The sequence below is a fragment of the Triturus cristatus genome, chromosome 2_1 (genome assembly GCF_964204655.1).
Source record: "Triturus cristatus chromosome 2_1, aTriCri1.1, whole genome shotgun sequence".
NCBI lineage: Eukaryota > Metazoa > Chordata > Amphibia > Caudata > Salamandridae > Triturus > Triturus cristatus.
The window spans coordinates 315,158,674-315,182,508 of record NC_140581.1 but is presented as its reverse complement, the minus strand read 5'-3'; the positions used below and the strand labels follow the sequence as shown (position 1 = coordinate 315,182,508).

The following is a 23,835-nucleotide window of genomic DNA, read 5'->3' as shown; positions in this document are numbered from 1 at the left end:
GTGATGACTGCGTTGTAATGGTTGTTTCCCCCAACATCCACAGTATCGACTGTCAAGCTAAGTGATACAGAGTTAAGAATTGTAAATGTAGCACTCTCCTACCTTGATGATGCAGTGGTGGTCTATGTTGTAGATGAATGGTTTTGCTATATGGATATTTCGACAACGATATTGTGGCGTATAACAATCAGATGCCATAGTGGGCATTTAACAAAGACGGAAAAGTCCCTGTTTGCAAATGCACCATTGAATGAATTATAAGCTTCTTTCTAGAGCAAAAAGGGACAAAAAAGTGAGTGAACTGTAGCGATGAAGGTTCCGGTCCAGCAGCCGTGCCAATAAGTTTACGTTACGGCATTCTTATAAGGAGAAACATCCATTGACAACAACGACAAAAGCAGTTAAACAGGAACAAAGGAATGATGTACTTTCTGCTAAAAATAAACATTTTTGCCATCTCTACTTTTGTTTATCTAAAGACTTGTCTAATGAGGTTGGTGTACAGTCTAAAACACTGGTTGAATGTGAGAAATCCGGCGGATTTTGCCCATCTGTTGATCTAGAATTATTCTTTAACACCAGAAAATACTGAACATATATGAAAACATTTTAAAACGTGTGTGTAAGCACTTGTGTTTTTAGCGCGTAGTGTTTCGCTTTCTGTCTCAGGTAAGACAGACAGGACACGGTGCTCAGATTTCAGCTCCTGCGGGGGTGGGGAGAGGTAGGAAGAGTATTTAATCCTCGGCGCCTCTTCGTGCACGATGCACAGGCTCGGAGCTAACGCCACAATCGTTGTATCGCGACACCGACAGGCGAGAGCCCTCGAGATGGATCCGAAAGCTCTGACAGCCCTCGCCGGACTCGTGCTCGCGTGCTGCTGGTTCCAGTCCTGCGAGGGTGAGTTGCGCGTCAACTCTTGGTGTATTCTTTAATACCACAACATTCGGCACAGCACGGAAAGTATATGGCAGTCCGTGGGTTCCCTTGCTACTGCCGTTTTCTGATGCCAGGCTCCTCGTCTAACTTGTTGTTAGAAAGAGGTTCTAAAACGACATCACAGCCAGTGTGCAGAAACAAAGTTAAGCGTGCCAGTTGCAGTTTTGATTGCGCATGCTAGCACACGAGTAAACGCGCCAGTCGGCGCGGCTGCCGCAGGGGAAACACCTCGCGTGTCTACGGCGATGCCAGGCTTGGGGCAGCCGCGTGCGAGCAGGGGCATCTCTGTCAGCGCGAAGGGCGTCACCTCTCTCAGCGACTTGGGAAGCCCCTGCGGCCTACGCCCATACACCGCATAATCATGTATTCCTGGTTTTTTACCATCTCTTGGTTCAGTAAATGACGGGGATGTTTTTTGTCAGTGGGTTCTGAGGAACATCGGACAGAAAAAGAGCAACGCTCGAATTGCCTAGGATGTCACTCATAGCAGAATACTTCCTTTTATGTTAAATATGGCCTCCAAAATCACTTGTGCTTTGCTACGCAGGGGGAGAAGACTAAAGGGAGAGCCAGCCATCCTTCCATTTGCCTTTCCCCCTTTTGCCTCTAAGTTAAGCCCGGCTGCTCTGTGCCAAGTTACCAGAGTGAGAGAACAGGTTAATTTAGGGTTTGCCTGCTTCTTACCCTGGCTGGGATTGTGGTTGCTGCTTGACTAGGGCTCATACCACAGTCAATCTACAACCCAATTTCTAACAGATGTGGAGTATGATGTGACAGAAATCACCTTCTCTAAGAGCCCCTAGTTTACCACAGGGTTACTCCATCTCTCATCCCATTGGTTTTAGTGGATATGAGATATTTTAGTGAAAAAACAAAATGAAGAACATCTTGACAACAGTCTCGTGAAATTCCAATTTGGTGTATTATGAAAAAGGAAAACAGCAATTTTGCTACAAATTGGACAATTTTCATCAATAGGTTTTCTGTACCCAAGCTCATACCCTTGGTCTGTAGTTGGAAAACATCATTCCTAAACTTGAAAACAAGATACTGTAAGAAAAATATTTACGATAAAGAATGGGAAGAGTGTTCAACAGCAAAAAGTAACAGCGGCTCTAGTCTGTGTCCACTGAGACGTAGACTGTGAGAGGAACGAATGTAGGATAACCGAATACAGGATAGGGAAAAATACATAGGTAAGCAGGTTTCAAGAGTTATAAATTCACTGGAAAAAAAGGTTTATTGTTAGGTGAATATGTCTGTGATAACAAACATTTTGAAAAACACAGAAATTCACTTGTTATAGTTAGCAGCACTAACTACAACTTGTGCCCCCGCCATGCCCTGCTTATGACCTCACACATGACATCACTCCTGACATGTTCCATGACACCATTTAGGACATCACTGATGACATCATCAAATGAGTGTGATAATTTGTTTTATAGTTTACATAGTGGCGGGTAAGTACCATATTACTTGTCAACCTAATTTTGTACAGCCCGGGTCCAGCTAATGGGCGTGAGTTTTTGCAAAACACATCTGTTTCTAATGCACCATAGGTGTTTAGAGGTATTGAACATGTTATAAATCTTTGTATTTAAGAGTAACTCTGTTTGCATGTGACAGCTGACTTGTGTTCACTATGTTCTACACACGTTTGGTTCTGCAGAAAAAGTTTCCAGAAGGGAAAGGATTATATGTACTACATACCAAGTATTGTAAGCAGCCTCAAATTATTGGATAGAATCATCTCAGCATGATCATTTCTACTTAACATAGAAGACTGTGTGCACCAGATACTAACCTGTGTACATTTGCTTGTGTTGTTTCAGAATATGGGCTACCTGTAACCTTTTCACCACAGTATAAAGAGTACAGGTAGTTGGATGTTGAACATCTTGAGATCTTGGTTATTTTTTAGCAAATAGTGTCTTTTTTGACAACTGTTGTATAAAGTGTACTTGGTAGATACTTTTTAACCCCTTCCATGCTCATGACGGAACGATTCCGTCATGAGCATCGGTTGAGCTGTGCTCATGACGGAACCGTTCCGTCATGGCCCCGCCCGCGCTCGAACCCTTCAGCACCGCAGGGGAATCCGCGCAGCGCTGAAGGGGTTAATACTCTGACATGTGTTTCTTATGAAAGTTTCACTGTTAGTAAACAATTTGGTATAAAGTAAACTCTCCATAGAGTTACCACTATTTACAATACTCAGTTTCCTACTGATATCAACCTCATTTTTCAATTTCGATTCAGTGAGTATCAGGTGTTTGATACAGATAAAAGCTGTCCGTAGTAGGTGCTTTGTTTTGGAACTGACATTCACTATTTTTTAGGAACTTGGCTTTCTATGAACAGTTTTATACCGACTGAACACTGAGCTCAATGAGGGTTTTCTATATATCTGTGGTTTATTGTTAATGTGAACTATGCTAGCTGTAAAGTGTATGGTATAGTGTAAATGTTGCACATAATGCATGCTTTCTACACCTAAGGGAGTTAGTTGTATTTGTGATGGCAGTAATGATGGCTGATATTCTCCTGAGCTATTTTGTACTTACTGTCAGTCCTCTAATGCCATAGTAATGTATAGATCAATATGCGGGAAAGTGCAGCTTGGATGACGTTATCATTGATGTCATCAATGATGTCATTTGAGATGTCATCAGTGATGTCATAAATGACACCATAAGTGATGTCATATTTGGAGTCATAAGCAGTGCATGGTGGGGGTACAAAAGTCATGCTAACTATAACTGGTGAATTTTTGTGTTTTGTTTAGTTAAAAAAGTTAATGTTATGACTGACATATTTACCGAACTATAATGTTACTTTAACCTTTGGCTTACTTCAGTGAATTTCTAAGGAATAAAAAAAAAAAAGCTGATCCTTTTATCACGCCTAACTATAAAGTTACTTTAACCTTTGGCAGTGGCAACAGGTAAGGTACGGGGTTGGTGGGGAGGAAAGGACTGTCTGAATAAAAAAATAAAAAAATAATTTACCTGATTTCGTCGCGTCCCTCCAATGCCGAGTGAGTCTCTTCCGGGGACCGGGAAGCACCCAGGCTCCCCACCGCCAATCACAACGCTGCATTGCAGCGATGTGATTGGTAAGCACCAAGACTCTCCGGAGCCATAACAACGCTGCAATGCAGCGTTGTGATTGCGGCGCTCAGCCAGGGAATGGGGACCTGGGCATGTTCTCCATGCAGGCTGTAATGCAGCCTGCATGGAGAACATGTGAAGTGCGCATGAATGTTTGGCCGGCCCGAGAGGGTCGGTCAAAGCTTCATGCACACTTTACAGAGTGCACAATCACTTCATCTCCCTGACGTCAGGGGAGCCAAGCCCCGCCCTAGCCTGACCATACGATAAATAAAATGATAATGAATTCAGTTATTATCATTTTATTTTTTCATTTACTCTGCTACGTGCGCAGTGGGGCAACGCTCCTCCGCCTTAGCAGAGGAGCTGCGACTGTTTTTTTAGTGAATTTCTAGTTTAAAAAAGAAGTTAAGTAATACATAATTACCATACCTTGCAGCGAACACCCACCCATATACTACCCTATAAAGCCAACACCATGCTGGGCATAGCCTTTGGCCATGCGCAGTGGGGGTTGGACATAGGGCCTGGTGACCCCATCCCCCAGGGAATTTTTTATTAGATTAAAGGAGTGGAGGGCCCCCTTCGCTGAGCTGTTATTGCCCCGGGAACCCCATCCCCCGCGCTACTCTTTTAAATAAAGGGGAGGGGGTGCGCAATGCCCCCTCCCATGGCTGATTTTGGCTCTGAGGACCACATTCTTCAGGGCCCAGCATCATTTTATTGGGTCGAGCACCCATCCTCCCCTCCAGGGCTGAATTCAGCCCAAAGGACCCCATCCCGGGGCCCAGCAGCATTTTTAGGGGGAGGTGGTGCACGTGGCCGCCTCCCCAGGCTGATTTTGGCCCCAGGAACCCCATCCCTTGCGGCCCGGTACTGGAGGGTAGAAGGGCCACAAGACCCCATTCCACGGGCAGATTATGGCCCAAGGGACCCTATCCCCCATGTCCCTGAACAATTTTAAAGGGGAAGGGGGCACGTGGCCTTCCTCCTTGGGCCGATTTCGGCACTAAGGACCCTGTCCCCCATGGCCCTGCATTATCTGTGGAGGGTGTGGGGGGCAGACAACTTCCTTGCCAGGGCCAAATTTGGCCCCAGAGACCCCATCCCCTGGGGCCAGGCAGAAATTTAAAGGGGGTTTGGGGACACAGCCTCCCTACCCAGGCTGATTTCAGCCCCAGGGACCCCTCCACCAGCTCAACAAAGGGTGCATTCCCTGTTGTCCACGCAGGGCATCCACCACACTGTAGTTGGAGGTCACAGGGTATCCCAAAGGCCTCTGTGGCCTCAACCGGGTCCCTGCATCCAGCAGGAGCTGGCATTGGGGTGGGCTCCCTGGGGCCTTTTGAGGCGTGGCAAGGGCGGCTGTTCGCCCCCTCTCCATTTTACAAAATTTTGGACCCAGGGTGTGCTCCTCAGCCTCGGAGAGGAGGCCATGTGGTCCCTCTTCCCATTTTGTTCATTTCTGCCCCCTGGGTGGGCTTCCGGGGGCCTCCCAAGGCTTGGGGAGAAGGGGCTGCGTGAACCCCTCCCCATAAAAGGTAATGTTGGCCCTGTAGTTGGGCTCCCTGGGGCCTCTGGCGGCCAGGGTGGGGTGCTGTGTGTCCACCTTTCCCATATCAACAGTTTTCAGCCCCATGGTTGGACTCTCTGGGGCCTTTGGAGGCTTGGAGAGAGAGGCCACGCAGGCCCTCCCTCATATGAAATCAGCCCTGGGGGTAGGCTCCCCATGGCATTATCTCTTTAAATGCGGCCCGGCCACCATTTTCTTTATCCCACGATAGCCTCGCAAGATAGTGGCATTTTTTGCCATGTTGTTTCTTTGTCTCTCTGGGTCCCCAACATGGGACCTAGGGTGTCAGGGTATCCCTACCCTGCCACCATATATCTTTTTTTTCCTACAACTTCAGGCGAGGGGACTAAGTTGCTTGCAGCCAATCAGAGCGCTTGCTCTTGCAGGAGTCTGACTCCCGCAAGATTGTGATCGCCCAAGGGAAAAGACCGGTGGGACGAGGTGATGGCGGTGGGTTGGAGTCGACAGATGACGACAAGGGAAAATGAAATAAAAAAACAAGAAAACCACTTACCTTGCGTTTGCCGCATCGCCGAGTTGGTGATGCGGTGATCGCAAGGTAAGTGTTTTTTAAATATTTTATTTCCCCTCGTTTTCTGTTGACTTCACCACCCTATCCCCTGCCCTCGCCCCGCCCCACCACTCTTACTTGCACCGGCCGCGACTGTGTTCAAGTATGTAACAAGGTTCACAGCTCAGAGTGTGATATTGTGTTATTGATACACTTTTTTCTGTATTGAGCTGTATTCTATTCTCAGTTTAGCAATACAACATGGCGGGCATCTAGACCCATACTTACCTTTTCATTGCAGCATTAACCCTTAATGGCATCAGCTGCTGCACCGAAGTGGGCGATCACGTTTCAACGAAGGCTTTAAGAAGGGTACTCAGCTGTGAGGTTCAGAGAGCCGATGGTGTATGTGACATCGCAGCTGTAGTGTAAGTGACTTTAAATTAATTGTATCTGGTATGGCGTAGGTGCACAGTTAATAAAACATATGTGCATAGAATAGTTACAGATATTAATCTTATGTCATAGATTAGGTGCACTGTTAATAGGCCATACGTGCATAGAGTAGTTACAGATATTAATCTTATGTTTTAGATTAGGTACACTGTTAAAAGGCCATACACGCATAGAATAGTTACAGATATTAATCTTATGTTATAGATTAGGTGCACTGTTAATAGGCCATGCGTGCATAGAATAGTTACAGATATTAATCTTATGTCATAGATTAGGTACACTGTTAAAAGGCCATACACGCATAGACTAGTTACAGATATTAATCTTATGTTATAGATTCGGTGCACCCTTAATAGGCCATGCGTGCATAGAATAGTTACAGATATTAATCTTATGTCATAGATTAGGTACACTGTTAAAAGGCCATACACGCATAGAATAGTTACAGATATTAATCTTATGTCATAGATTAGGTGCACTGTTAATAGGCCATACGCGCATAGAATAGTTACAGATTTTAATCTTATGTCATAGCTTAGATGCACTGTGAATAGGTCATACGTGCATAGAATAGTTATAGATATTATTCTTATGTTATAGATTAGGTACACTGTTAAAAGGCCATACATGCATAGTATAGTTGCAGATATTAATCTTATGTTATAGATTAGGTGCATTGTTAATAGGCCATACGTGCATAAAATAGTTACAGATATTAATATTATGTTATAGTTCAGATGCACTGTGAATAGGCCATGCATGCATAGACTAGTTACAGATATTAGTCTTATGTTATAGATTAGGTATACTGTTAAAAGGCCATACATGCATAGTATATTTGCAGATATATTACTCTTATGTTATAGATTAGGTGCACTGTTAAAAGGCCTTACATGCATAGAATAGTTCCAGATATATTATTCTCATGTTATAGATTAGGTGCACTATTAATAGGCCATACGTGCATAGAATAGTTACAGATATTAATCTTATGTTATAGTTCGGATGCACTGTGAATAGGCCATGCATCCATAGAATAGTTACGGATATTAGTCTATGTTATAGATTAAGTGCACTGTTAATAGGCCATGCATGCATAGAATAGTTACAGATATTAATCGTATGTTATAGATTAGGTGTGCTGTTAATAGGACATACGTGCATAGAATAGTTACAGATATTAATCTTATGTTATAGATTAGCTGCACTGTTAATAGGCCATACACGCATAGAATAGTTACAGATATTAATCTTATGTTATAGATTCGGTGCCCCCTTAATAGGCCATGCGTGCATAGAATAGTTACAGATATTATTCTTATGTCATAGATTAGGTACACTGTTAAAAGGCCATACACGCATAGACTAGTTACAGATATTAATCTTATGTTATAGATTCGGTGCACCCTTAATAGGCCATGCGTGCATAGAATAGTTACAGATATTAATCTTATGTCATAGATTAGGTACACTGTTAAAAGGCCATACACGCATAGAATTGTTACAGATATTAATCTTATGTTATAGATTAGGTGCACTGTTAATAGGCCATGCGTGCATAGAATAGTTACAGATATTAATCTTATGTCATAGATTAGGTACACTGTTAAAAGGCCATACACGCATAGAATAGTTACAGATATTAATCTTATGTTATAGATTAGGTACACTGTTAAAAGGCCATACACGCATAGAATAGTTACAGATATTAATCTTATGTCATAGATTAGGTACACTGTGAATAGGTCATACGTGCATAGAATAGTTATAGATATTATTCTTATGTTATAGATTAGGTACACTGTTAAAAGGCCATACATGCATAGTATAGTTGCAGATATTAATCTTATGTTATAGATTAGGTGCACTGTTAATAGGCCATGCGTGCATAGAATAGTTACAGATATTAATCTTATGTCATAGATTAGGTACACTGTTAAAAGGCCATACACGCATAGAATAGTTACAGATATTAATCTTATGTTATAGATTAGGTGCACCGTTAATAGGCCATGCGTGCATAGAATAGTTACAGATATTAATCTTATGTTAGATCTTAGATGCACTGTGAATAGGCCACAGGCGCGCAACACCCATTGGACTCGCAGGGCTTCAGCCCCCCCCGAAAGTTTTGCTCAGCCCCCCCCCCCCGAAATTTGGCTCTAGTTGCGCCTCTGATAGGCCATACATGTATAGAATAGTTACATGTACAAATGCCCCATAACATTTAATGGTATCAGTCCTTCACCACATAAATACAGCAACATCTGAGGGCGTAACCAGCCTACCTATGCTACAACACATCATGACAAAAGCAGTGAAGTCAAAGGCTGATGACGGATTGCTGTTGGGTTGAGAAAAGACAAGGAGGTAGTGTAATAGCACAATGAATTGATGGTTTTGCAGCCGAGATCAGTATATAAGAAGGAAATACAATTTAAAACTATTATCTTTCCATTCTTCTGAGATGTTTTAAAATGTAAGCAATTCTAGTTCTGAGTTGCTTTAAAAATTCTATGATAAATAAAAGTGCATTTTGTATATGCTGAAATTCACACCATAAATGTGTGCATATGCCAAATGCACTCCATATATGCATAATGTTCGACACTCACATCTCTGCCCATCTGCAAAATTGGTGCTGGTGGACGTCAGGGCGCCTGATAGGTGCAGTTCTCAGCCTGTGCCTTGTTCAGAGAGGGATGTGAAAAAATTGTATTTTTGTCTAGTTTTAGTATTTGTTAAAGATAATGATATCTTCAATTGTCATGCATCTATGATTATCAAATAACATTGCCTTCAATTGTCATGTATCTATGAAGTGATACTTACAGAAATGAGGTGCCTCGCTGCATAAAATACCACTATCAAACATCTTGAGATTCCAAATCTATTTGACTTGGAATAAGAATAGTTTTTGTGTTTGACTCCAAAGGCCTTTGCATCAGACGAAACTGCAACCACATCAATAATTATTTTAATTAACTCAGGCGATTATGGTAGACATCAGTGTTATCATGTCCGGGGCAACCACAGTGTCAGCCATCTTTAAGTGTAGGCAAATATCATGCATTCCATTGATCCTACAAGCGCTCTTCTTGTACCATGAAGTGATCCACGGAACTGGTGCCTTACACTGCATGGCTAAACCAGACTTCAGTGCCATAGCATTTGACCTTAAACACATATTAATAACAGAGAACACATGTTATTTATTTATTCTTTAGTAGTTTTATATAGTGCTGGCAAGACCCGAGGATATCAGAGCGCTTTATATCAGAACGTGTTAACATCAAAGTAATGAGTATAATCATCAAAAAAAGTAGAAACATAACAAACTAATGGTTGGGCATGAGGGAGGAAAAGTTACGAGGGGGAGCAAGGGGTAGAGATAATGACTCATTGGGCGATTGATGACCCGCTAGTTGAAGTGCCAGTTCAGGAGGCGATCCTTTAGCTGTCTCCTGAAGCTCAAGAAAGCGGGGTTCGTCCTGATATGTATTGGTATGGAGTTCCAGATTTTAGGGGCGTTGCAGTGTTTTTTGTTTGTGAACTTTAGGCCAGATGAGGAATAGGGTGTTTGAGCTTCTGCAGTTTCTCGTCTGACCTGTCTTTTTGAGTTTAGAGGCATGATAAGTTGGTTTTCCAGTGTGAAGTGCTTTGTGGGTAAGACACACAGTACTGAAGCTGCAACGAGCTTCAATCGGGAACCATTTCACTTTTTTCAAGGTTGGGGGGATGTGGTCGTATTTTTTTATTCCTGTGACCATCCTGGCTGCTGCATTGAAAATGTCTCTAAGGGGTGCCAGGTGGGATTTGGCAGTGCCAGTGAGGGTTGCATTCCCGTAGTCCAATCTAGACAGCACCAGCGCTTTCATAGCAGATATAAGTTCAGTCGGCGGGGGTAGGGTTTGATTTGGAACAGAAGTTTCAGGTTGCAGAAGACAGTCTTCGCACAGTTCTTTATATGATCTTTCATGATCAGTTTGTGGTCAAGGGGGATTCCTACAGATTTGACGGAATCAACTAGCGTTAGAATGTAGTTAAGAGCGTCTATTGAGTATATCCATTCTTGCATTGGGGGGCTGCTCTGTCTTTGAAATGAGCAGAATTTCTGTCTTATCTTGGTTGAGTTTAAGGTGGTTGCAAGATAGCCAGTGTTGGATGTCTTTGACGGTGGCATTTAACCGGTATATGCTTTCTAGTAGGGAGATCTCTATGTAGAGCTGAGTGTCATATGTGTAAAGATGGAAGGGGATTGTTGCTTGTTTAAGGATGGCGGTGAGGGGTTCCATGTGAATATTGAACAGTGTGGTCGAGAGGACAAAACCCTAGTAGAAAAGATACGACGGTCCATCCCATTCGCACAGAACCCTTTTTGGAGGGAATACATCAACTCAGATCTTTGCCAAGATATTTGCCTTCTCCACCGATCAGACTAAGCTAGCGCCAGGACACCTAACGGTAACAGTGCGCTTTATAAATCTATCACATTAACATTAAAATTAACCGTGTTGAAGGCCGCAGATAGATCTAGGAGTATGAGTAGGCAGCATCGGTCTGTATCCGGGGATTTATGTAGGTCATCTACTATGTTCAAAATGGCTGTTTCCGTGCTGCATCCTTTTCTGAAACCTGATTGGTGAGGGTCCAAGAGATTGTTATTTTTGATGTGTTGGTTGAGTTGAGAGAGAACGCATCTCTCTAGATTTTTGGCTAGGACTGGGAGATTGGAAACTGTTCTAAAGTTATTGAGGTCATTTGGGTCAGTTCCTGGTTTTTAGGTCAAGCATTCAAGACCTCTTGTATATACTTTAATATATACTTATATGTGTATGTACTTTGTGGGGTCAGGAGATCATCCCTAGGACTTGTTTGCTTCCGCTTAGGGACTTTTTTTTCCTGTTCAACTGCCTCTATTTAACTGTCTTGATAGAAAACGACCGGTAGAGGTCAGTAAAATACCAGAATTGCTTTCTGCTCAGGGACTTTATTTTTTAAATATTTTATGGCAACTGCCTCTATTTAACTTTCTTGATAGAAAACGACCAGCAGCGGTCAGTAAAATACAAGAATCACTTTAGCATTCTCTAGATTCTAGTCCATAGAAATTGTCTTCCATGAGCAACCGTAGACAATAATATATTTTTCAAATCTTGTATTTTCAGTGATCTGACCACCAAAGGCCCTGATTTTCTATTAAAAACAGAGCTTTGGACTATACCATTTCCCGCTGAAAGGCAATATTTCTCTCCATGTGTTCCCATACCTGGCGTGTCAGGCAGTTTGATGCTTACTTTCCCTCCATGTTAAAGAACAGTGGATGTTTTAGCACCCAGGCTAATGTTCTACATAGCTAAATACATATATCAGGTCCTAAAGCTGAGACCAATTGCATTGCAAATGCTTGTTTAAGCTACTGCATAAACAAGCATGACTTGACCGAGTTTGAAACAGTATGGCATCACCCCAGTCAACAGGAGCTGTTTATGATCTTAGTCCAGTGGAGTGTTAGGGCATGGTTGAGTTTCTTTTGCCAAGGAGGGATCTGCAAGGAGAGAGGAACGTTTGGATGTAGCCAGTAAGCAGACATGTGTGCCTCCAAGAGTTGATTGAAAGCCTTCCAACTATTAGGGTTAGGGTGGGGTCCTTGGATTCAAGTGCACTCATTGCCCTGTGGCATGATCGTTGCTAGGGTGTCTGTGAGTGGGGGGTTGTTATCTTCGCTTCCGGGAGGGGGGTTCCCACTGGATATCTGGTTGTGATCACCAAGGGAGAGCTTGATTTTCGTGACGTTATCATCAAAGTTGTTGGCAAATTTGTCAAACCATTCTTTGGATATCTGAGAATTTTGTAAGGCTGGCTTGGAGGTTTGATGTTTGATGATACTGAAGAGTTCTTTTGGGTGGTTTTTGGCCATATTTAGAGCATTGCGGAATAAGGAGGCGTTTTCATCGATGAAGTGTTTTTTATATTTTCTGCGTTCCCTCCTGAGTTGTTCTAGGTGGGCTGGTGATGGATTTCTTCACCAGAGTCTTTCCGCTGCTCTTATCTGTCTTCTTTCAGTATTGAGGTCTATATTGAACCATGATCTCGAGGGATTGTTTCTCACCTTTTTCAGTTTCAGAGGGGCTATTTAGTCCAGGATGGAGGATGAGTTTGAGGGGGTGGTGAGTTCAGTTGTTGAGAGGATCTCTGACGATGGGGGTAGTAGTGACGCCATTCTTTCTTCACAGTCCAGTAGAGGAATTTGTCTTATGTTTCTCATAAACGTAAGCATTCCATCAAGGAGGTTTCTTAGTGGATATTAAGACTCAGCCATTCCTGACGAAGTCATAGCCGAAACGATTGATGACTGAATACCACTATTTACTACATTTCTAGTTGTTCATTTCGTCTTTCAAGGTCCAGCTTTTTACTTAATCTCCAATTAGTATTTATCAGCTGTTTAATATTATCATTTATCTTGATTGTTATTTTTTGTTCAGAAATGCAAGGTTGACCAATGTTTTAAAGGTAATCACACTTGCCTTTATAACATTTTGTGTTTAGCTATTGTGACCGATTTTACCGTTTGGCTCCCATACCATGTCTTCTATAAGCTAGTACACAATCTCAGTGTTACTGTATTAATACAGTCTTGCAACACATTCTTCTATATACAATATCATTGACCCTTAACAATTGAACTTTTCATACCATATGTGGGGCAGATTTACAAGAAAGTGAAGCATCGGTAGAGATGCGTCACTTTCCCTGCACCACCCTGAGAAACCCTTGCGCCACAGTGGATGCACCGTATTTACAATAGGGGGCACCATGGCGCAAGAATTAACAGATGCATCAGAAAATCTGACGCATCTGCTGGCGCAAAAGCCACTCATTGCTGGAGTTGTGTCGCAAGCACAACGGAACTCCAGCAATGCATGGGGAGGCCTATTCTCATTGTGCTGCGTCACTCCTTGCGCCTGCTGCAAGCAGGCGTAAGGTTTTGACGCAGTGGCATCCTAGAAGTGGCCCAGTGAAATCATGTAGATTTCACTTTGTCACTTTTACGAGGCTCTTTATGTGAGAATGCCCACACTGCATACATTATACCTGACGTAGGTATAATGTGACGCAGGGCTTTACAACGTGACGCAACTCCCTAGATGTGTCACGTTGTAAAGGGGCCGCATTTTTACGCCGCCGCTGTGTCAAAAAAAGTGACGCAACGGCGACCCTAAAATGACGCAAGGGGCTTGTAAATCTGTCCCAGAGTTTTTGTCACGTAGTGGGTGTTGCAGTTCATCTTGTTTTCTGACCTCCATGCCATGCGTGATGCAGGAATCCTGGCCTGTAGGGTGTACCTCCTGCCTGAGGTCTGGACTCAGGCGGTTCTGACACACATTTATCCTGTTTTTTGAGCTATGCTCATCACCTGTCTTATAGACTAAGGGGCATATTATCAAGACAGGCGATAAAATTATCGCTGCTTTAGCGGCAGAAAACTGCCGCTAAAACGGCGATAATGGGCTTGATAATATGCTCTATGGAATTCCAATTGAAGCTCAGGTTAGATGTCCTTCACATCTAACATGGGCTTCAATTGGAATTCCATAGAGCATATTGTCAAGCCCATTATCGCCGTTTTAGCGGCCATAATTTTATCTCCTGTCTTGACAAAATATGCCCCTAATATCTTTACTGTTTCACAGACCTGAGGAGCGACAGTAGCGCCACGCTTCCATCTCACCTGTCTTCAGTTGTGCCGTCTGACCGCCACTTATCACAACTGGACTCATGTTTTTGCACTGTGGCCCAAGGCAAACACCTCAATTCTATTACATGACACTTCCCCACCACACTTCACTGATACTATCTGACATGTACCTCAAGCTCCTTTGCACATTTCTCTACACCACAAATGCAAGACCCCATGGTACTAAAAACACACCTAGTAAACCACAATTCCACATATACATTTTGATAGTGATTTAGTGTTATGCGTACATTCGAAATCATGTTAATATAGCAACCATCAATAATCCTTTTAATGCAGGAAGCTGTACCCACCTCCTCCCACGTGTGCGGCTGTACTCTGTGCCTTCACATACGTATCAGCAGTTTCCTGGTTGTCGTTGTAGCTCGCTCGCTTTTGCAGCTGCCAGTAATACCGCCTTTCCTGCCAAAGAACACACCTGATCTCCGTGTTCTCAACAAAACTTTCCACTCCCTCCTCCTGGACAGGGAAGTTCTTGCTGATTTTATTTCTGTGTAGAGCAGACACTGTCATCAGTAAACACATAACTCTTTAAAGTGGCAGCCCTTTTTTGACTGCTACATATGAATTCATGGAACAGTGCTGTGTCACTCACTCAAGACAGTCAATATTCGTATCAGACCAGGCAGTCACTGTACTAGAGATTCTTCAGTCATAGGGGGCATGGAACAACCCATTTTGTTTGTGTGTGAGTAATATTAAAGATGAGAGGGCTTGTGTACCGAGGTTGTGTTAGAAAGGGGGCAGGTATAGAGGGGGCGTACAACAGTTCAAGTGTTTACATGCTCACATATTCAGATTGCAGGTTAAATGATGTAGCAAAGCCACGCATACATAGAGCTCTACTACTTTTCACAACAGAGCAGACTGACCATTAAGAGTCGTGGGGGCATATCAGCAACAGACGGCGATAAATATCGCAAAGCGCGCTTAGTGCTTTAATATTTATCGTTGTCGTTCTCTGGAATTTATCGCCCGGTTAGCGCGCTATCATCAACGCGTATCACTGAGGCGATCAAAAATCCTGCAAAAGCGGCAATATGCGGGAATATCGCTGGAAATCCAGCTATATTCCCGCAGCGATAGGGGAAAGCTTGATGATAGGGAGATGTGGATTCAGCCATAGAATCCACCTCCCATGATATGCATAGCTAAGTCAGTTTTTTTGCAGACGTTAGCTCACGGCAGTAATCGTGGTTGCCTGGACGCAACGCGGGCATTGGTAATAGGGAGAACTTGTCTTTGCAACTCTTTCCCTTTACTGTTAGTGAGGAACGCCTACTTTGCATGTCATTAGCGATAAATATCACTGACATGCAAAGCGCCATGAAAACGGGCGCTATTGCCAGTGAACTGTCGCTAACAACTGTTAGCGACAGCTTGCTAATAGGGCGATAAAAATATTGCTGCTTTAGCGGCAAAAAGTGCCGCTAAAGCTGCAATATTGCCCTTGATAATATGCCCCCACATTGGTGCAGTTAAGGGTCTCCTAGCAGTGAATGGCTCAATAGTAAGCGCACATTCAGGTGTCCACTGTTGCTGGTTTTTGACTGGACATTTTTTTTTTTATTCAACGATAAATGGAAGCAAATTAAAGGGCACATTTACAAAGTTCTAAAGATCCAAAAAGGGGGGAAGACAGCCAATGAACTGCACATGAAATGTGATCTGCTTGGTTTGTATGGCTGTCCCTGGACCATATTTAGCTTGCCTGGGAGAACCACACGAAACACCCACAATCCACATATTTTTCTGGTTCACTGGCAGAGCGAGTTAGGGGGGCATATTATCTAGGGCAGGCGATAATTATCGCCGAGCGCGCTTAGCGCGCTTTTCTTTATCGCAGGCTATCGCTGGAATATCTCGCCAAGCTAGCGCTGCATTACCAATGCTCAGCACTATGGCGATAAATATTCCAGCGATAGCGGGGCAAATGGCCAAACATCACCTACAAAACGGCGATGATCTTGGTGATAAGGCCCTGTGGCCTTAACCCCATAATCCACCTCCCATGTGAGGTATACCTAACACAGGAATTTAGCAGACGTTAAATTCCTGCGTTAGGCCAGAGGTAGCGTGATTATTATCATCGCTACCTTTCCTTGCTAATATCATGAAGCTGCCTTCGCGATATTTTCCCATGTTGTTTCTGTCAACCACGCCTACTTTGCATCTCATTATCGATGTGTAGCGAGTGGTGACAGAAACGGGAGATAAATCAAGGATACACGTGCTAGCGTGTCCTTGTTTATAATGCGATAGAATTATCACCGCTTTTCATCCGAAAACGGGCGCTAAAATCTATTGCCAGCCCTAGACAATATGCCCCAGGGTGTCTTCTAAAGCCCAATTGCACTCCACAGGTGGAAGGAAAAAATGGCAAATTTCACCTGTTTTCCGATTCCAAATGTTTTTTAGCTCAACTCCAACTGCGCTCACAAGCCACCATCTTTCAGCAGTCTGCCCTTGTCCCCCTCTCTGTCCAGCTTCCTCCCTCTGATTACACTCCATGGACCCTAGCCCAAATCCATTCTTTGTCTCCCAAACAGAATTCATGCGGCAGAATTCCAGTTCAATTGTACCTTCTTCAACACTAATCAGACCCACAAAAAAACAGTAATACGTTCATTTAATTATTATAGAGCAGTAATTGATCCTGTTCTTGATCAATTACTGCTCTATCAGTTATGGACTGATCACTTTGCTGTCCGTCAGTCCTAGAGGCAACTATAACGCCAGTGAACATTAGCAATATACCTAGGTAACAATTACAACCAAATAAGTCACAACTGACCACGGCGCCTGGTCACAATTCAAACACTTACCCCAAATATTCCAGGAGAGGTGCTGGAATAGTAATTAATTGAATAATGGAATGTTAGGATGAAAGGAGTAAAGAAACACAAATACACACGCACACACACATATTTTGTTTTAGCGTTTGAAAGAAAAGAAGATACAGTTTATTACAGGCTAAATATCCTGTGGACATGATTGCAGGCCACCCATATCACCTGGATCTACCCATCCATTCTATTGCTGCTTTTCTCCCCACTGTCCTATCAAGTGCTGGCAGCCTTATGAATGCCTGAATTACTACTATGCGCCCTGGATGATTGGGAAGACGGATTCCCCCTGAATGAGTAGATGAGACAGATTCCTCACATGAATGAGTCCTTTACAAATTATAATTTGTTGGCGAATGACCAAAAACTATTAGAACAGAGGATTTATGGCGACACCTATTACTGGTACTCCCTCAGATGACGCAATACAGTTGATCCAATGGAAGGTTTCCAGAATGATATATGGTCGATAACACTGTGTTTTGTATTTCACAGGCTACACACAAAGTACAAAAGTCTGTGCGCAAATCCAAACAACAAAAATGTCAAGAGATGGATGAAAAAGAAATGCAAAGGTGACAAGATAAATAACCACAGCGCTTCGAAAAATGGTAAAAAGAGAAGAAAGAATGGAAGGAAAGTAAAACGTGTTGGGAAGAAAAGAAGACGTTGCTGTAGGCAGTAGGACTGCTGGTCATGAACACTGTCCGGGACAAGACGTGTTTGCCGCACAAATAATAGGTCTGCGAATTGGTCAGGACAACCAGCTGTGGGATTCTGTTCGTATACTGTTCCAAATATAGAGATTTTGGTCATACTTTTTTTTTTTTAAAAACACAGGTGTCTGCTCTATTCTGCTAAGGTGTCGTAAATTGGTCAGCACAACCAGCTGTGGGATTCTGTTCGTATACTGTTCCAAATATAGAGATTTTTGTCATACTTTTTTTTAAAAAAAACACAGGTGTCTGCTCTATTCTGCTAAGGTGTCGTAAATTGGTCAGCACAACCAGCTGTGGAATTATGTTCGTATACTGTTCCAAATATATAGATTTTTGTCATACAAAAAGCACAGGTGTCTGCTCTATTCTGCTGAGGTGTCGTCTATATTTTCATGTGTGCTTGGTTGTAGAGGAACACAGACACTTCGATCACCATCCACAATGGAGTATCCGATTGGCTGCTTCTATTTGCTGTCATTTGACACCCTTTCACCATCATGCCACCTCATTGGCCAGTTTGAGTAGCTACTTCTCTTCTATGGATGAATACACGTGTGAAGTGTGAACCTAGCTGCAAAGCAATAGAGCCCTGTATATGTGTGTGGAAGAGGGAAACAAAGCCAACATAGCGGAAGTGGGGTGTCTCTTCAAGCATCATAAGAGTCTGGGGTGTAGCAAAGCTATATATATATGCAAAGTGTTTCATAAAAGCTCCCAAGATGCTACAGACGAGCCTATTTTAAAAAATATATCACAATGGACATAACGTTGCTACGAATCAAGGGGTGTAGCTTGGTCATTAAAACATTTTTTGGGAGTGAGGGGCATCAGATTTCCCGGCAATCATGCTGGTAAATAATGTTTAAATACATTATACGACAAGCAGGGTGCATGGGAGAGGCTTAAGCAGGGCACAAGTCCGAAAAAAAGAAGTGGAGTGACGGACCAAGTTAGGCAGTATGCAAGTGACATCATGACGCGTGCCATCAAAGCACATGACAAAAGAGAAAGGACAGGGGAACCCTACTCACTAACGGAACCAGGGTAATGGTTATATAAAGGGAAACAACGGTTCCTGTGGACTCATAAAAAATGATTCAAGCAATATAATTTGCACAATCGCAATAAAAAGAGGGTAGAATAACGTCAGAGGGCAAGGAACCACCAACACATTTGTACAATTATGACTTGCTTTATAAACACAACAGACTTATTATATACATTGTTTAAATTTACAATAGAACAGATATTTGTGCACTGTGTCCCAAAGTGAAAAATGGAACCTAATCGTAAGTGACAGGGTGTATATTTATATACAAGATTTCCATAAATCTTAAAAGGCGACCATTCTTGTATAATTTCTTTGCAAACAGCAACTGTATATAATAATACGCGCTGGGCAATGGTTCGCTCTTTCGGCTTGTCGACGGCGTTTCGACCCTCTATCAGTACGGGGTCTCCTCAGGACTAGTGATGCAGGGACATCTGGATTGCTTAATGCGCAGCCTTGTGAACTAGTGATGTGCCACAAGTGAGAAGTGAAAGGGTATTACTCACAAGAGGACCCGTCCGGGTACTCAGTGTGAGGAAAGGCTGGCAGTCAGGGGTACGGTTTGGCCGACCGGCTCTTTACATCAACTCGCTATAGCCATAGCGGTATGGTAAATCCCTGGTAAATTCTGGAAACAGTGACAACGCACTGTGTAGGTCTGGATGATATTCTGTGCGCGAAGAATCACAGCATATATTCAACAAAATATGCCTAAAAAAAAGTTGTCTCCTGCAAAGCATATCATGTAACCTGCAGATCACAGATTTTTATTTTATGTAGATAGGTGAGTGGATTACTGCTTTGAACACGGAGATCCTTTTGTGACTTGCAGTTAATAAATTGTAATCCTTCTAGTAGACCACAGTGAGCTATAAAGGGTATTTGACTTCTACACCTTGTAACCCTGATTGTCTCATGTAACACATCTTGCACATTGATTTACACAGTTACATGATTTATTTGGAATGGATAAAGTGTATGTTATGTAAAGCGCTTTAACACTCCGCATTGGGATGAGCAGCGCTATAAAATAAATAAAATAGTGCTATTTAAATTGTTATTTGTGTAAATACGGGGACAGACCAACCCATCTGACTTTCTTACAGTGCATGCATCTCCTATATACAGGGACTGAACAAAGTCAAAAGCATGCCTCCCTTAAGTACCAGTGATGAGTTAAGCTGTGTGCTTTTGTTTCCTTGCCAGTGCATTTGCATTTGTGAGGTTCCAGGACACCTCCAGTCCCATACTAGATCAAAGGAGGCCTGATGGCCCCTTAACTTCTGCCTTTATCTTTGCCTAGCTGCAGCTGGGGGTGAAACAAAAGCTCCCTGACTGCCTGCACGTTGCTGCTGGGAATGGAAAGCAGACAATGTGCAGGCGCTGCTGAACGTGTCCCGGTGTCAGAAAATTACACCGGGGCAAGTTCAGCATATTTCTGGGCCCAACTTCTTGGCAGGGTACACAGCATTCACCCTGTGAAAATAGTGGGTGGATGACGTGTACCTGCGTGTACCCCCGACTCGTACCCTGGGCTTAAGGGACAGTGGAAAGAGAGAGGAATGCAAACCGGTAGAAGTACTAAGTGAGAGAAACAATATTTTATAAAATAACATATTTTAGGACTTTCAAAACAGAGATGAGAGAGTGTGTGATTTTGACAGAGTGCTTATGCAAAAATCTGACGTGAAATCTGACCGACACCTCAACATACCAGTCTGAGAGCAACTGTACCCAACTATTCATCAGAAAATGCATTTAAGGGGGGGTTTAACACCCCAAACACCCCCCTGAAGCTATGCCCCTGTGCAAATCATCCCTACCACATGAATATCAAATGAACTGTTAACGAAAAACAGCCCTAATTCACTCTCACTTGAACATGCAACATAACTACTGCTCTTAAATGAGTCTTAATAAGCAACCTAGGGTCCATATTTACTAAGGCTTGCAAAATTGCTGAGAGTATTAAAAAAATATTTACTTTACAGGACAAAATGTATTTTGCACTGGGAAGGGTACGCTTCCACTACAAAAACCATGCTGGATAGCGCACACTGAACTGTGCTCGGCTGTGCGTCATGGAAGGCATCCTCTTAGAGCACCAGCATGGGGGTGAGGGGGTGACGGCAGCAGCATCACTTATTAGTAAATATGGTGCTGCAAGGTGTTTTCTTCCTTGTGCAACACAGTGCAGCAAGTTTAGTTGCTGCACTCCGCTGGACTGCATGAATAAATGGTAAATCTGCCCCCTTTCTGCAATGCAATAATCCGCATTATGGGACGGGTGTTGGATTGCGTCAAGAAATACTAAAGGCAGCCTCAGTTGTTTTCATCTCTCCGCCAGTCTAGTGCACTGGGTAACTGGATCAGCTTCCCAGTCACCATTAAAAGGCTTCTGTCTTGATGGAGTGCACATGCTCTTGTTCTTTGGTACGTTTTCCAGAGTTTTGCTTACTTGACAGTGAAGTTCTACCCATTGCAAGGCACATAGGGGCAGTGGCGGTTGGTGAACTTTCAAATAGGTGAGCCATAAATGCGTACACGGAATGGTCCGGAGCGAGCATAGCAACGTGAGTTTGGGGTGCCTTCTCCCCTAAGAAAGTAGATGCCACACAGCGCATTTATGCCTTTTTAAAATAAATTATTTAACACCTCTAGGAATTAACAAATGGGTCTACGGAAGAACCGCCCAGACTGCAAGATCTGAAACTGTGCTTGTGACTGGCTTGTCCATCATAAAATAGAGCTAACAGAGGTAATTCAACTGCTAGTAGAGGGCAGTGTCTGTGTTGCAGCCTTTTGACGTTTTGAAAATGTGCCTGTGCAGTGTCAGTAGCGGCTGCTTGATCTTTGTCCGTGCACAATGAGGAGGGACGGAGAATATTAGAAGGTGCATCCAGTTCATGCCCTGTGCATACAGGACCACAATGTTTCCCTGATTTACAGAACACAAATGCGCAGTGGCTCAGAAGGGCCACCCTCCGCCCTGATGTAAGCAAGAACATGGAGCCTCCCAGCCATGGAATGAAGAGGCCAGCTCACACTCAAAGGCAGCGGTGCCCTGTTGCACTATTGTTAGCTTCTCCCATTATGTAGAAGCAGAGCGCCAAAGTTTCCCATTTCCAGCTTGTCTGTTTCATAGTAATTACTTCGCATTCCGATATTTGTGTTGATGATTTCACAACAGATCGAGCACAAATGCCTAATAGGAAAAAAAAGCCAGTCACGCAACTATCGGAAAATGTGAAAGCTCTTTAAATAATGCAGCTGTTTCATCGGTTTAGCAGGCTCCACACGTGCAGCGTAGTCTCTGGAGTGTTTGGGCCTCAGGCCCACATGCAGACAAATGATGGACACAGACGCTGGCTTGATAGTTAGTTAACTGGCCCAGAGCACGTGCGCTTGGCCCCTTTTATTGCCAGGGTCACCTGACTGGTGACACCTGTGGTGGGTGGGTGTTCAGTGTGTCTTACTGATCGGAGGATCACTACATCCCTCCCAAACTTTAATAAAGGTCAAAAGACAAAGAAGTCCGAACCTGTGGGAGGGAACACAAATTATAAACAAAATATAAGTCAGTGATAATGACTTCCACGTAGTCTCTTCGCTGATGGTCAACTGCCGGCGAGGGTATCCTTGCGGCCAGGACCACTCTGTCTCCTTGGCACGATGTCCGGGTGTTCCGTGGATGTGCTCTTTTGGACTTGCACCGTGGAAGTGTGCTTTACAGTCTCTTTCTTCCTGTACTGCCGTCAGTGAAAAGTGTAGATGGACTGATGGTGGATCATTGGTGTGTTACTTTCCACTGTATGGTCCTGGTAGAGGTGTTTTCTCCAACTGGTGGTTGTCTTCTAACAGAATTCACAGTTGCAGGATATCCCTCTCACGGATACCACTCTCTCGTGGGTGTCCCCTCTCACTGGACGACCCGGAGGCCCTTTGTTGCCAGGCTTCCACTGGACCGGTGGACTGCCGCCTTGTCGCTCCAACCGCGTTAGAGGAGTCACTACGGGTCCTCTCTCCGTGTCCGAAGCTCCACCTGAAAAGGGTGTTGTGGCACTTGGCCCTTCGCGCGCTACCTCTGTTCTCTCAGGATCTCCAGAGCAAGCTTCAACAGTCCATCTCTCGTTTCGGGACCCGCTGACACCAGTGTCCCTGAGGCCTCTGCCCCTTGGATATCCACGGTCCTATGTCCGTTCCATCCCAGAGGTGGTTGTTACCAACGGACCGGCCTGCTCGCCTCTGTCGTCCCCGGGTGACCTTCGGGTTTGCACATAGACGTGTACTCCCAGTGGTGCTGAGGTTTTCCAGGTACTGTGTTCGAATGTCCATGCACCTTCTCACTTTCCTCTTTGGGTGTTCCCCTTCCGGTGTGTGTTGTGTTGACCTGTCACGCACACCTCTTTGCTCTTCTCCTTTCCTCTTCGTTTATTCCCCTTCTGGTGTGTGTTGTGTTGATCTGTCACGCACACCTCTTTGCTCTTCTCCTCTCCTTCTCTTCTTCCTTCATCGTGGCGTCGTGCCACTCAGGATCTGTCTTTTCCTTTCTTTGCAACGGGGTCCAGTCTTGTCACCTTCTTGCTCGTCTTTACCAGGCTTCTCCGTGTAGCGTGCACTCTACACGTTTCCCTCTGGTCTTCTCCCAGCACTAGGACACTGTCTTCTTTTCACTCTGTGACTGGACCGGTTGTCGCGACCTTCTTTCTCACGATTACTTCTGATTTCAAAGTGATGTTGTTGGACCTCTCGTCCGTTTGTTTCTGGTCCTCTTCGCGGACCTCTCCTGGGGTCCTCTTCATTGACGTCCCCTCAGTCTTCCTCGTCACTCCCGGTCTGACCTCTTGACAGGTCAGTGTGCTCTC

At 43.8% G+C, this 23,835-nt stretch overlaps 1 protein-coding gene across 1 annotated transcript; it reads left to right on the top strand.

Moving 5' to 3' along the window:
- Positions 1-736: 736 nt before the first annotated feature.
- On the top strand, positions 737-18,267 carry CCL28 (C-C motif chemokine ligand 28). The gene is made up of 3 exons (XM_085631215.1): positions 737-900; positions 6,438-6,564; positions 17,696-18,267. The coding sequence occupies exons 1-3, from the start codon at positions 765-767 to the stop codon at positions 17,883-17,885; spliced, it is 453 nt and encodes a 150-aa protein (XP_085487341.1). The 5' UTR covers positions 737-764; the 3' UTR covers positions 17,886-18,267.
- The last annotated feature ends 5,568 nt before the right edge of the window (positions 18,268-23,835 follow it).

What these genes read in the sequence shown, in the direction of transcription:
- CCL28 (XM_085631215.1), top strand. Translation starts at nt 765, where the DNA reads ATGCACAGGCTCGGAGCTAACGCCACAATCGTTGTATCGCGACACCGA. An exon ending in CTGGTTCCAGTCCTGCGAGG is followed by an intron (nt 901 to 6,437) that starts GTGAGTTGCGCG and finishes TTTTCATTGCAG; the next exon opens with CATTAACCCTTAATGGCATC. An exon ending in TGTGACATCGCAGCTGTAGT is followed by an intron (nt 6,565 to 17,695) that starts GTAAGTGACTTT and finishes TGTATTTCACAG; the next exon opens with GCTACACACAAAGTACAAAA.